Raw genomic sequence first — 14,207 nt, forward strand, 5'->3', positions numbered from 1 at the left:
CCTCCCTCTTTGTATAGGTATTGATCATAATGTGGCTCCGCCTCTCATTGGCCCCACCCCCCGCTCTGATATCAGCCCTCTGACTCCTGGAGCAAACCTGCTGTTCGCTCAGAGCGGGAGAATCGACCACATTCCTCTGGAGGGAAACCGCATGAGCAAAGAACAGGCCAAAACCATCCTGCACGTCCCTGTGAGTTCACCACACACACACACACCGTGTTATACCGTTATACACACAAAATGTGAGAAACTATCCTCCATGTCCACTTGAGTTCACCACACACACACACACACACCACGTTATACACACAAAATATGAGAAACCATCCTGCATGTCCACTTGAGTTCACCACACACACACACACACACACACACACACACACCACGTTATACACACAAAATATGAGAAACCATTCTGCATGTCCCTGTGAGTTCCCCCCCCCCACACACACAGACATTTATTTTTTATGATAAGTTTAATATAATTTATTACGTTTTTGCCTGGGCGTCACGGTGACGCAGTGGGTAGCACGATCGCCTCACAGCAAGAAGGTCACTGGTTCGCACCTCGGCTGGGTCAGTTGGTGTTTCTGTGTGGAGTTTGCATGTTCTCCCCCTGTTGGCGTGGATTTCCTCCGGGTGCTTCGGTTTCCCCCACAGTCCAAACACATGCGCTATAGGGGAATTGGGTAAGCTAAATTATCCGTTGTGAATGTGAGAGTGTATGGGTGTTTCCCAGTACTAGGTTGCAGCTGGAAGGGCATCAGCTGTGTTAAACATATGCTGGAATAGTTGGTGGTTCATTCCGCTATGGCGACCCCTGATTAATAAAGGGACTTGAAAATGAAAGATTTAAGGTTTGTTTTCTGACAAAATATGTTAATTAAATTTATAAGAATAATTTTTGATGTTTATAAAATAATAAGAATAAAAGAAGTTTTGATTTTTGATTTTTTTTAGAAAATGTATTTCTGTTTGTTATAAATGTATTAAATTAAAATAATTGTTATATTTTAAATATTAAATAATTAAATATTAAAATAAAGTGAGAGTGGAGTCACAAAAATAAACTTAATTCAAGACTATTTGTATAACTATTGTCCTACTGGCATGATTATTATTATTATTATTATTATTATTGGATTAACTATATTATCTATTAATGGACTCACTCAATTTTAATAGACGTCAGAAAACACTTAATATCTTGATTCATTTAGCTTTTCCAGTATTTTTTAGCTTTTCTATTGTGATTTTAAGAATGTTGAAATATTTGTACTGGAAAACAAGACTAAAACACAGAGGGGAAACATTGATTTTTCCACCAGATGACTGTAAATTGCTGTAAATGAATCCAGAAACTGTGGCTTTGAATTCATCATCACAGAAATGCAGAAAAACCTCAATTTACAGCTCTTGTAAGCCGCTGACAGACCCGACAGAGTCAGTAAACAAGAGCTCATGTGTGGAGGATCATGTTCATATTTATATAATGGAGCGTAATTCAGCAATTAAAACTCTTTACTATTGACTTACATCATATGAAAATATTTTAAAGAAAGTGAATTTTGTTTTCTCATTTATTTCTGTTTTTCTCCCATATTTTGACCCATTTCAACATGTTTTTGGCATGTTGCTGCTATTATATCTTTAATTAATGTGTAATTATTGATTTTCTTCTTAATTTGCACCAGGAAGATAACTTGTGTTATTTGTTTGATTGATAATCAATTATAATATTTTAGATATAATTTTAAAATATATTTATTTATTCATACATTTTTGTTATCTGCTTTTCTTATTTTGCACTTTTAGTTTGTATATTTGTATTTGTAACTTATATATATATTTATATTAGTGGTGGGCTGTTATCGGTGTTAACGTGCTGCGTTAACGCGAGACTCTTTATCGCGCGATAAAAAAAATTCATCATTAATCTATTCTCAGAGTTGGGTTGGGAGCTGGGTCTGTTCTACACAAGCTATGCTGACTTTCACCTTGATATTTTAGCGCCGGTGTATACCTGACCGGTGAGCCGTCTGACAAAACAGTGCCCTTCTGAATCAAATCAGCAGGAAGCCTGACTTTAGCTGCAGTTCAGCAGTTTCACTTTAACTCATGAACATTTCATTCATGTCGTCGTGACAAACTGGTGTATTACACGCAAATAAGGAGCAAGGACTGGTGAGAGTGTTACGGTATTTAATAACGCACACCAATGAAATAAAAAAAACTTCAGTATTTCGCAATGTGTGCGTGTCTGTGTGTGTGGTTTTTTACTGACAGCTGTGTGTGTGGATCTTGTCAGAAAATATGGTGAAAAGTCCTACATGATGGTAATAGTTTGATTGCGGTGTTTACTTCAGTAATGCCACTAATATCTGTATACTCCACATGTCTTAATTACATTTCTGTTTAGTTCAGTGATGACTTTAGTCGCATTAAGGTCATCAGAAATCACTGTTTGGAGCTTCTGTAGGCCTACAGTTCAACATTCATGTATAACTGAATAAACAGTTAGTAAACACAAGTACATCTTATTCAACATCATTTATTTTCATCACCAATTATCATAGTAGATCAGTTTCTCAAGCAGTTTGTGATGCATTTTGGACACAGGAGATGAGCCCCTGGTCTAATGCGCCACCTGGCTTGAGAAACCCGTTCTCAAAGAGTCATTATTTGAGTAGCACACATATTCTGAATGCCTTCAGCAGAATTCAAATGAGCCATTTTAATCTAGATTAATCCAGATTAATTCTGAAATTAATCTAGATTATCTAGATTTAAAAAATCATCTATGCCCACCTATAATATATATATTTATTTGTTTATTTTTAATGTTTTGCCTTTTTAACCTTTGACCCTTTTTCTGACACGGTGTAAAATTATTGAACATGAACTTTTGTCAGTGTGTCTATTTAAAATGTTTAGATTTATATGTTATAAAATATATAAATAATCTATTCATTTCTTTATGTTTTGTTTAGTTCTTTCTTCATAATTATCTCTCATGATATTACAAGAAATTATGAATAAACAAACTTATATAGGGTTTATATATAAAATATGACTTGTGATGCGAGGGTTAGTTTTAGAGGTTTTTTATAATACAAAAAAGTGTCATTTTTGTTGTCTTTACTTCTTTATTCTTTCAATACTAGCAAAAATATTATTTTATTTAATATTTCTCTGCATTTTATTCTCTCTCCTTTGCTATGAAAATGGCTCAGTTAGCTGATATAATGCAACAATGAGTAAAAACACACTAATATGATGACATATTCCTGTAAATAAAGTTGTGAGATTGTGAAGTTATCTGGTGTGGTTTTGTTGATGATGTGCTTTGAAGTGTGCTGCTGTTGTTGTGTTCAGGATAAGGTTGTGATCGCGGTGGCGTTTGACTGTGTGGATCAGATGATCTACTGGTCTGATATCACCCAACCGGCCATCAGCAGAGTGGCGCTGCAGGGCGGACAGAGCAGCGTACTCATTAGCAGAGGTCAGAAGTACACACACACACACACACACAAACACACACACACTTCATTAGCTTTATTTTAAAGAGCTCATAAACTACATCAGTTCTGAGGTACACGTATAATGTATGAAAAGACTTTTACACCAATACTTGATCATTTTGAGGTAATTGTCTATTTTCTATTGTGCTTGGTTTAAGTGGGCGTGGTTAACTGTAGATTCAGAAGTAAACTCCCACTGCTCTGGGGTGCATTTCCCAAACAACGACAAAACTCGTGGCTAAACTATCATAGTCTGATGCATCGTTTGGGAAAAGAACGATGTAGTGATGAGTGTTTCCCAAAACCCCTGGTTTCTCTGTCACAGATCCATCGTTAAAATATCTTATTTTAATAGTTTTAATTATTTTTTTTTAATTGTCAGCTATTTATTCATTATTAATTAATATATAGTTATAGTATTGATTTATTGTGGGCGACGCAGTGGCGCAGTAGGTAGTGCTGTCGCCTCACAGCAAGAAGGTTGCTGGTTCGAGCCTCGATTAGATCAGTTGGCGTTTCTGTGTGGAGTTTGCATGTTCTCCCCGTGTTGGCGTGGGTTTCCTCCGGGTGCTCCGGTTTCCCCCAAAATCCATAGAGATGTGGTAAAGGTGAATTGGGTAGGCTAAATTGTCCGTAGTGTATGAGTGTGAATGAGTGTGTATGGATGTTTCCCAGTGATGGGTTGCAGCTGGAAGGGCATCCGCTGCATAAAACATATGCTGGATAAGTTGGCGGTTCATTCCGCTGTGGCGACCCCGGATTAATAAAGGGACTAAGCTGAAAAGAAAATGAATGAATGATTTATTGTGCCTTTTATTTATTTTAATAAAATTAGCATTTTAAATATTAATAAAAACATAAATATCATATAGTCAATAAATAATTTCAACAAATAAAAATTTGCATTTTCAGAAATTCATCAATTTTAAGTCATTATGATTGTATTTCCTACAATGTGGGCATCAAATGTCCCCACAAGTATAGCAATACCAGTACATTTTGACCTTTTTTGGGGTCTCCATGAGAACAACAGCTCTTTTTATTTTTTAAATGTAAAAATGCAGATTGTTTGCTGTGATGGTTTATTTAGGGGGAGATGAGAGAATATACAGTCTGTACAGTAAAACCTCATTACAGCTGTAAAGAAAGCTGTACCAGTGTGTGTGTGTGTAGCGCTGAATAATGTCTGGACTCTAGTATTGACCTCTGCTGTGTGTTTTCCTGCAGATCTGGGCAGTCCTGAAGGAATCGCCATCGATCATCTGTCCAGAAACATGTACTGGACGGACTCAGTGCTGGACCGTATCGAGGTTTCCCGTCTGGACGGCAGTAACAGACGTGTTCTGTTCGACAATGACCTAATAAACCCGCGGCCAATCATCGCAGAGCCTGTCTATGGGTAAAACACTCTAAACTAGAGCTGCGCAATTTCTTAAAATCAGAATCAGAATCAGAATGATCTACAGAATGTGCAAACATACAGGGCACACACACACACACACATATCAACACAAGAAGACATTGAAATAAGTGGAATAATAAAGTAAACAATAAGAAGTTGGCGCCTGGGCTTTCTGTTGCACGTCATTTACTTAGGTAAGGGAGGATATTAAAAATGTAATCATCGGATCAATCAAATCAGCGCATCTGAATTGATTCCCAGCGCTGAACTGAACTGAACACATGCAGACGTGTGACTCTGGTTTTCTCTGTCCTGCAGTCGTCTGTACTGGGCTGACTGGAACCGAGATGGACCGAAGATTGAGAGCTCCAGCATGGACGGGACAGAGCGCACGGTTCTGGTGCAGGACGGCCTGAGTTTACCCAACGGCCTGAGTTACGACAGCCAGAGCCAGCTGCTGTGCTGGGCCGACGCTGGTCTGTGCTGTTCTAAAAATATATCATTAAAAAATTTCATTTTTGTCATTTAAATATTTGTTAGTTATTTTGATCATTTGTATTTTTTTAAATGTATTATTATTTTTAAAAATTAATATTTTAGTTAATTTGATCACTATTTTGTGTTATTTTTTGTTTTTTAATCATTTTATTTTTATAATTTTTTTTTTTTTTTGTATCTATTTTACTGTTTTATTTTTTAGTTTTTTGTTTATTTATTTTATGATTTACTCACTTATTTTTTATTTTAGATTTATTTTTGGCCTTTTTTTTGCCTTTATTAAGTGGCTAGGACAGTATTACAGACAGGAAGCGAAGTAGCAGAGAGAGAGAGAGAGAGAGAGGGGGTAGGGACGGGAAATGTCCTCAAGCCGGGATTCGAACTCGGGACGCCCTGAAGTGCTACTGCATCATATGTCATCGCTAACCACTAGGCTATTGTACCGACCTTATTTTATAATTTTTAGTTAAGAAATTTTTGTTCTAATTTTTATTTAACATTTTTGTGATTTATTATTAGTGTTTATTTTAAAACATTACATTTTATTATAGATTTTTAATTCAGTTTTAATCAGTGTCTTATTTTGATTGTTTTATTATAAAACTATATATGATTTTATTATTTATACTAAATATTTTCTTTAAATCATAGTTATTATTTAGATAGTTATACTTTTAAAAAATTATTACATTTAAAAAACTATTAATTACACACATATATATGTAATTACTTTAATTACCTCATATGCTTATTGTTTTATATCAGCCGATTCGAATGTTATAACTTGATTGAATTGGCGTTATCAGTGGTTATCAGCTGATAGATATGGGCCAGTAGGGGCCTACTGGTAAGCTGAAAAGGCTGTTATCATCCATCCACATAGTTAATCAGCTATAGATCACATACGGCTGTGGCTGGAAGTTAACAAGAATTATTTATATTACTTATTATATTTCCCATTAACTGTATTTTATTAACGTCTACCCCCACCCAAACTCTAAACCCAATCATCACAGTAATGTAAAAACAGATCTGAATCTGGAGTCTACTCTATTAATATAGCTGATTAACCATGTGGATGAATGATAACAGCCTTCTGAGCCTACCTTTAGGCGCAGATGGCCCCTACTGGCCCATGTCTATCAGCCGATAACCACTGATTACGCCCATTCAGTCGAGTGAGAAGATTTGAAGCGAGTGCTTATGTCAATTTATTTATTATACAGTCAATTTTAGTTTTTTAATACTAAGTGTTTTATTTGTTTTAAATTATATTTAAATGACCAATTTTTTTATTTAATACATTTTTGATTTTATTTTATTCAATTGATTAATTTTATTATAAGTGTGTTAAGAGTGCTGAGCGGATACAGGTATACAGTTGAAGTCAGAATTATTAGCCCCCTTTGATTTTTTTCTTCTTTTTTAAATATTTCTCAAATGATGTTTAACAGAGCAAGGAAATTTTCACAGTATGTCTGATAATATTTTTTCTTCAGGAGAAAGTCTTATTTGTTTTATTTCGGCTAGAATAAAAGCAGTTTTTAATTTTTTAATATCCATTTTAATGTCAATATTATTAGCCCCTTTAAGCTATATTATTTTCTGATAGTCTACAGAACAACCCATCATTATACAATAACTTGCCTAATTACCCTAACCTGCCTAGTTAACCTAATTAACCTAATTAAATGTCACTTTAAGCTGTATAGAAGTGTCTTGAAGAATATCTAGTCTAATATTATTTACTGTCATCATGACAAAGAGAAAATAAATCAGTTATTAGAGATGAGTTATTAACACTATTATGATTAGAAATGTGTTGAAGAAATCTGCTCTCGTTAAACAGAAATTGGGGAAAAAAATAAACAGGGGGGCTAATAATTCAGGGGGGCTAATAATTCTGACTTCAACTGTACATTCATATTTGTTCAGCAACATAAATCTTTTTCATCAAATCATTTTTAAAAGTTAAGAGTTGTGGCATCTTATAAAACTGATCATTGTTGATTATCAGGATTGTGAAGATGTGTTTTATTTTCTTTAGAAAAGCATCAGTGGTGAATCAATCACATGAAATGAGTTCTTCTGTTGAATTAAATGGCGTTTGTTTGTTCGTTTGTTTAAGGAACTCGTAAGGTGGAGTGTTTGGATCTGTATTCTCGTGTCAGAAGAAAACTGACCGAAGGGATTCATTATCCGTTCGCCATCGTGTCCTACGGCAGAAACCTCTACTACACCGACTGGAGAAGGTGCGTTCAGAGTTACTGATTCACCTAAAGTGACTCTTATGAATCAGTTCATTTGATGAATGATTCAATTTGAATGAGTGAAATTAATCATTGAAATGGCTAATGAATAAACCTCTGATTCCCTGACGATGTTTATTTGACAATGTGCAGTTAAACGGTGATAATCACAAAAGACAAATGAATAATAATGTATAAAAATATTAAAAGAAAATCTTTCTCCTCATTGATGAATTTCATAAAGAATACATATGTAAATATAATGGATTAAATGACCTATATCTTGACTTATTTATTTATTTGTATTATTTATTTAAATTGAACATATTTATAATTAATTCGTAGTATTTGATGTTCATTTATTTTTAAATATTGGATGTTTGATTGTGTGTGTTTATGGTGTCTCTAGAGAAGCAGTGATCGCTCTGGACCGTCATGATGGGATGGAGGTGGAGGAATTTCTTCCTCAGAGACGTTCACGTACATACGGCATCGCTATCACTTACCCACAATGCCCTGCAGGTCTGAGTTCAGATTAATCTCATTGTTCAATTCAAGTTAATTGTATAGCGATTTTGCCCCATTGACTTCCATTTTAACCACATTTATTGATTGCAAAGCCATGACAGCATATAATCATGCATTCTTGATTGTTGCTGGTTTTTCTGGTTGGGAAGAGGGATAATCTGTCATTTTACTGTTGATCATCAGTTCATGCGCATTAACCCTTTAGATAGGCCTGTGCTGAAGAGTTTCTGGCTTTTATATGGAGTTCAGTGGAGTAAAACAGCAGATTATAGTGTGTGTTCAGAAATACACTTACTGTGTTCTGAGAGCTGAGGAGACGATTTAGATTTTCTCAGACATATCAAGATAAGTGTGCAAAGGTCTCACAATGGGAAAACCAGCTACAATCAAGAGTGCATGATTATATGCTGTCATGGCTTTGCAATCAATAAATGTGATTATAATGGAAGTCAATGAGGCTAAAACAGCACCAACATCACCCAAGGGGAGTCAATGTGAACAGTACACAGGGATTAATCACATGACTGTAATCCGCAGGTGTAAACTACTGCTCTCGCGATAACGGAGGCTGTTCTCATTTATGTCTACCGCGTCCTGGCGGATTCTCCTGCCGGTGTCCTGATGCCAGAGACGCTTCATGTGTCGAAGAGGACCAAAACTTCTGAGAACCGAACAGCAGCTCCGTCCCGTCAGAAGGACACAATCAGTACAGTGAGGGAGACTAGAGATTCTTATCTGCCAATAGCAGTGTTTTGTATTATTGTATTGTTACATTATTGTTTGTTGTGGTTACTAAGAGACGTAGATCAAATCAGGGATTAGTGTTCCTTAAAATCTTTCAAAAGTACTAAACTGTATGGAAGCTTGTTTCAATCACGGAAGAAATAATGTAATTGTAAACTCTTAACTCTTTCCTACATTTATGGATTTATATCTCACAATGCTGACTTTTTTCGCAATTACAAATTTATATCTTTCAATTATGACGTTTTTTTTCGCAATAACTAAACAAGTTATTGCGAAAAAAAACGTCATAATTGAAAGATATAAATTTGTAATTGCGAAAAAAGTCTCAAGTCTCAAATATCTCAAAATTCTGACTTTTTTGCAATTACGAGTTTATATCTCACAATTCTGACTCTTTCTCAATTACGAGATTATATCTCACAATTATGACTCTTTTTCGCAATAACTTGTTTATATCTCAAAATTCTGACTTTTTCCTCAATTACGAGTTTATATCTCAAAATTAAGACTTTTTTGCAATTACGAGATTATATCTCGAAATTCTGACTTTTCTCAATTACGAGTTTATATCTCAAAATTCTGACTCTTTCTTATTTACGAGATTATATCTCACAATTAAGACTTTTTCGCAATTAAGTGTTTATATCTCGCAATTCTAACCTTTTTCTCAATTGCGAGTTTATATCTCACAATTCTGACTTTTTTCTCAATTACGAGATTATATCTCAAAATTCTGACTTTTTTCTCAATTACGAGTTTATATCTCAAAATTCTGACTCTTTCTTATTTACGAGATTATATCTCAACCTTCTGACTCTTTCTCAATTACGAGTTTATATCTCACAATTCTTTTTTCGCAATTACGAGATTATATCTCAAAATTCTGACTCTTTCTTAATTACGAGATTATACCTCAAAATTCTGACTCTTTCTTAATTACGAGTTTATATCTCAAAATTCTGACTCTTTCTTAATTACGAGTTTATATCTCAAAATTCTGACTCTTTCTTAATTACGAGATTATATCTCAAAATTCTGACTCTTTCTTAATTACGAGTTTATATCTCAAAATTCTGACTCTTTCTTAATTACGAGATTATATCTCAAAATTCTGACTCTTTCTTAATTACGAGTTTATATCTCAAAATTCTGACTCTTTCTTAATTACGAGATTATATCTCAAAATTCTGACTCTTTCTTAATTACGAGTTTATATCTCGAAATTCTGACTCTTTCTTAATTACGAGTTTATATCTCAAAATTCTGACTTTTTCGCAATTACGAGATTATATCTCAAAATTCTGACTCTTTCTTAATTACGAGTTTATATCTCAATTCTGACTCTTTCTCAATTACGAAATTATATCTAAAAATTCTGACCTTTTTCTCAATTACGAGTTTATATCTCACAATTCTGACTTTTTTGCAATTACGAGTTTATATCTCACAAATAAGACTTTTTCGCAATTGTTTATATCTCGCAATTCTGACCTTTTTCTCAATTGCTTGTTTATATCTTGCAATTATGACTTTTTCGCAACTACAAGTTTATATCTTGCAATTCAGATTTTTCTTAATTACGAGTTTATATCTTACAATTCTGACTTTTTTTTACAATTACGAGTTTATATCTTGCAATTCTGACTTTTTTCTTCAACTACAATTAATATCTCACTTAATATCTCACAATTGCCTTTTTTTCTCAAGAAATTTAACTTTTCGCAACTGTAAGTTAATTTCACATAATTTTGACTTTACACAATGAGTATATTTTACAATTCTCAATTTTTTTTGGAATTAAAAATTTATATCTCCTCATGCGAATTGAGTTTATATCTCTGACTCTTGCATGGGTATTAAAAAAGTTAGATTTCTGCATTTTTATGTATCTAAATGACAGAAACAAGTTTCCATACTTACACTTATTTTTACTTCACATATATAGTTTTCATCTATGATTTCACTTTTGTTTGCTCATAAAATTCTCTAATGTGAATGTTTTTAAAGCAGGTAAAATAGTAAATATGTATTATATTAGCAGCCATTTTTATAATATTTTTAAAATATCAATTGTTTATATTATTTGTTTTCAATAGCTGATATAACATCTGCTTATATAATGCTGATACATATATTATATTGTTTGATTTAATAATGACAAATTAATTACATTTAAATTGTAAACATGTGATCCTCTGATGAAACTATTAATATTTATATATATAAGGATGTCTGTATTGATGCATCCCTACTTAAAACCACGACTTGAAAACATGAATCCAGTTGGGCAGTTTTAGTTGATAGTTAGATAATAAATGTTATTTTATAGTAGTTTTTTCATAGGTGAAATATTATTTACAAATATATTTTAATCTGATTTATGAAACGCCAAAGATTTTCCTTTTGTTTATTGTAAATATTGAAAGTATATCATCGTTATTACACCGTTATACTGTATTTCTGGTGCTCTGGGGCCGAGAGCCCGTTTCAGGCCTTTTTATGTGACGTTTACATCTGGACGAGACCCTCCTCAACACACATGGGAAATCACACTGATTGTTTACACATTGCATGATGGAAAGGCGGACCGCTGTGTATACAGCTGGACAGAGGATATGAGAGACACTGATCTGTACAGCTGTTCGATTAAAACACATTTTGTAAGAGTTTTGAGTCCTTGTGTTTTATTGCTCCAGACATGTTCAAATGTGACTTACATAACAGCGTTACAAAAGATGTTTATTACTGTGAATATTCAGAGCTTTGACCTAATTATTAAAATACACATTTCTAACAACAACAATCATTGATATTGCAGTCAATAAAAGTGCATTTGAATTAAAATTACAATCTAAATGATAGTGTACATAACCATAAGTTCTGAAAAGTCTGAAAATTGCGAAGTTATTTTTTTTTCCGTCTATTTAATGATAATTTACTTGAAAAATGTTAAAGGGAAAACCCATTTCTGATTACTAAATGCTTTTTGGTTAATGAGCTAACATTATCTGGACTTTATTCTGCTTATCCTATCAATTCAATACAAGAAATATGACAAATTAAGTATTCATACTTAGAACATTTGTTATGAATGGATTCTTGGCCCAATGATGGCAAACTACAATAAATTTAAAATGTATGACAATAAAAGCAGGTGTATTGATTAAATAAAAGAAAAATAGTCAACATATTTAACAATAATTTATAGTATATGCCCGTTTGTGAAGAACATTTCATCAACCAATCATGTTAAGGCGGCCGGCATCAAGTTTTAATTTCATTGGAAGATGTTATTAAGCGGCGCGAAAAGTTCCCGGGCTTATTTATAAATCGGAAGAGAAATACACTGCGGCTGACCGTTTTAAGCTGTAAACAAAGGTAAACAACGGTGGAATTGGATAATTACAAATGAAAGACACGATTAGTATCCATCTATGCAGCAAATGTGCATTTGTGGTAAAATCTGCATTGTATTTGTTTATAAAATGGCGTCGCGTTCAAATGTGATGTGAACTGACTGGTAAAAACAGCAATGGACGTGTAAATAAAGGTAAGTGGCGTTTAATCTACTAACTTACATGCTATATATCGATTTACCGTTTCACAAAACCTTTCTAGGGAACATTAAGTGCCGCTGATGACTGTATTTGATTGTAATGAGTTCAGGAAAACGAGAAACGCTGGCTTTTTGTTAACATTACGCGTCAAATAGTAAAATGCAGATGGACATCTGATCTGATAGCTTTGTTTTTGGCGAGTCTTTCACAATATTGTAGACTTTCACAAGCATGTCAAATAATCGGTTTCCTGCTGCAAGTTAAGTTTGAGGCCCAGCAGCTGTTTGCCTTCACGTTGAGCTGTAATCTCTCTGACGCACACACACACACACACACACACACACACACACACACACACACACACACACACACACACGAGTTAACATAACTCAGACATACACACACTCCAGACGAGTTCACACAACACTCACATTAGGAAACCATTCATCTGGTACTACCATGTGAAAGTCTGAGGTTTTTCAGTGTACTACAGATATGCAAACACACAACTGTAACAATGCTTATATGTGACCCTGGATAACAAAAACAGCCATAAGTGTCAATTCTTGGATTTAGGGATCATCTGAAAACTGAATAAATAAGCGTTCCATTGATGTGTGCTTTGTTAGGAGATGTGACAATATTTGGCTGAGATATTGAAAATCTGATAAAAAAAATATTGAGAAAATCACCTTTGTCCAAATCAATATCTGCAATGCATATTACTAATTTAAAATTAAGTTTTTATTAGTGCTGGGCAAAAATTAATCACCAAAATAAAACCTTTATCCAAAATAAAAGTTTGTTTTGACATAATTTAAGTGTGTACGCTGTATATTTGTTGTATAAATACAAGCATATATTTGAGAAAATGTTTATTTATATTTAGATATAATATTTGCATATGATACATAGATATTTAAATTGATATATACATAATAAAAATATATAACACACATCTATTTTGTCGAAATAAACACAATATTTTGGATGTGATTAATCTTTGCCCAGCACTACTTATCTTTAAATATATATTCATATATTTACATAAGGAAATGTAGATAATTTTCACTCATACTTTGTATTTATCTTGATTATTCCATAAATAAACCCATGCCATTTAAGAATGGTTTTGTTTAGTTGATTTTCATGAAACATTGCTTTTTCAGAATAGTTTTACTGTCTTGCTATTATGACTAAATCTCTAAATTCTGAATTTTTACCGTTCAATTCATAGAAAAAGTTACAACGGTGAGACTTGAACTTAAAATTGTAAAAACAATGCCTATGAACATGCAACTGCGACAAAAACAAGCTGCAAGTAAAAATGGTAAGATATAAAGCTCAAGAAATAGTCAGAATTGTGAGTTATACATTTAAATTGACTAGAAATTTTAAATAAATGAGAAATTGCAAGATAATTCTTTTTTTTTGCTTTTTATTGTGGCAGAAAGAATAAAAAAAATTATAATATATTTTACATAAAACACTTTTATGCTGTATGGTTTGTAAATGCTTATTAAGCACATTGCCAAGTGTAATAGGAAAAACATCGCAGCGGTATTGCAAGTGTATTTGATGACGTATTATACTGAATTTATTTTAGATTTTAAAAAGACAAGCAGAATAATGACATCGGAGTGAACATGAGGTGCATTTCTAAGTGAGATTCATCTTATGAATTGATTTTTCACATTTGGTTCCT

At 33.3% G+C, this 14,207-nt stretch overlaps 1 protein-coding gene across 1 annotated transcript in view; it reads left to right on the forward strand.

The window, feature by feature from the left end:
* The window catches only part of LOC130237110 (nidogen-1-like), a 66,586-nt gene extending 57,392 nt beyond the window's left edge, over nt 1–9,194 (forward strand). The window contains exons 15-21 of the mRNA XM_056467915.1: nt 18–190; nt 3,376–3,502; nt 4,749–4,920; nt 5,242–5,399; nt 7,550–7,673; nt 8,080–8,192; nt 8,736–9,194. Of these exons, the coding sequence (XP_056323890.1) occupies nt 18–190; nt 3,376–3,502; nt 4,749–4,920; nt 5,242–5,399; nt 7,550–7,673; nt 8,080–8,192; nt 8,736–8,863 (995 nt within the window). The 3' untranslated portion in view covers nt 8,864–9,194. The remainder of the gene's footprint in view (nt 1–17; nt 191–3,375; nt 3,503–4,748; nt 4,921–5,241; nt 5,400–7,549; nt 7,674–8,079; nt 8,193–8,735) is intronic.
* The last annotated feature ends 5,013 nt before the right edge of the window (nt 9,195–14,207 follow it).

This window comes from Danio aesculapii, chromosome 11 (assembly GCF_903798145.1).
Source record: "Danio aesculapii chromosome 11, fDanAes4.1, whole genome shotgun sequence".
In the NCBI taxonomy this organism is placed as follows: domain Eukaryota; kingdom Metazoa; phylum Chordata; class Actinopteri; order Cypriniformes; family Danionidae; genus Danio; species Danio aesculapii.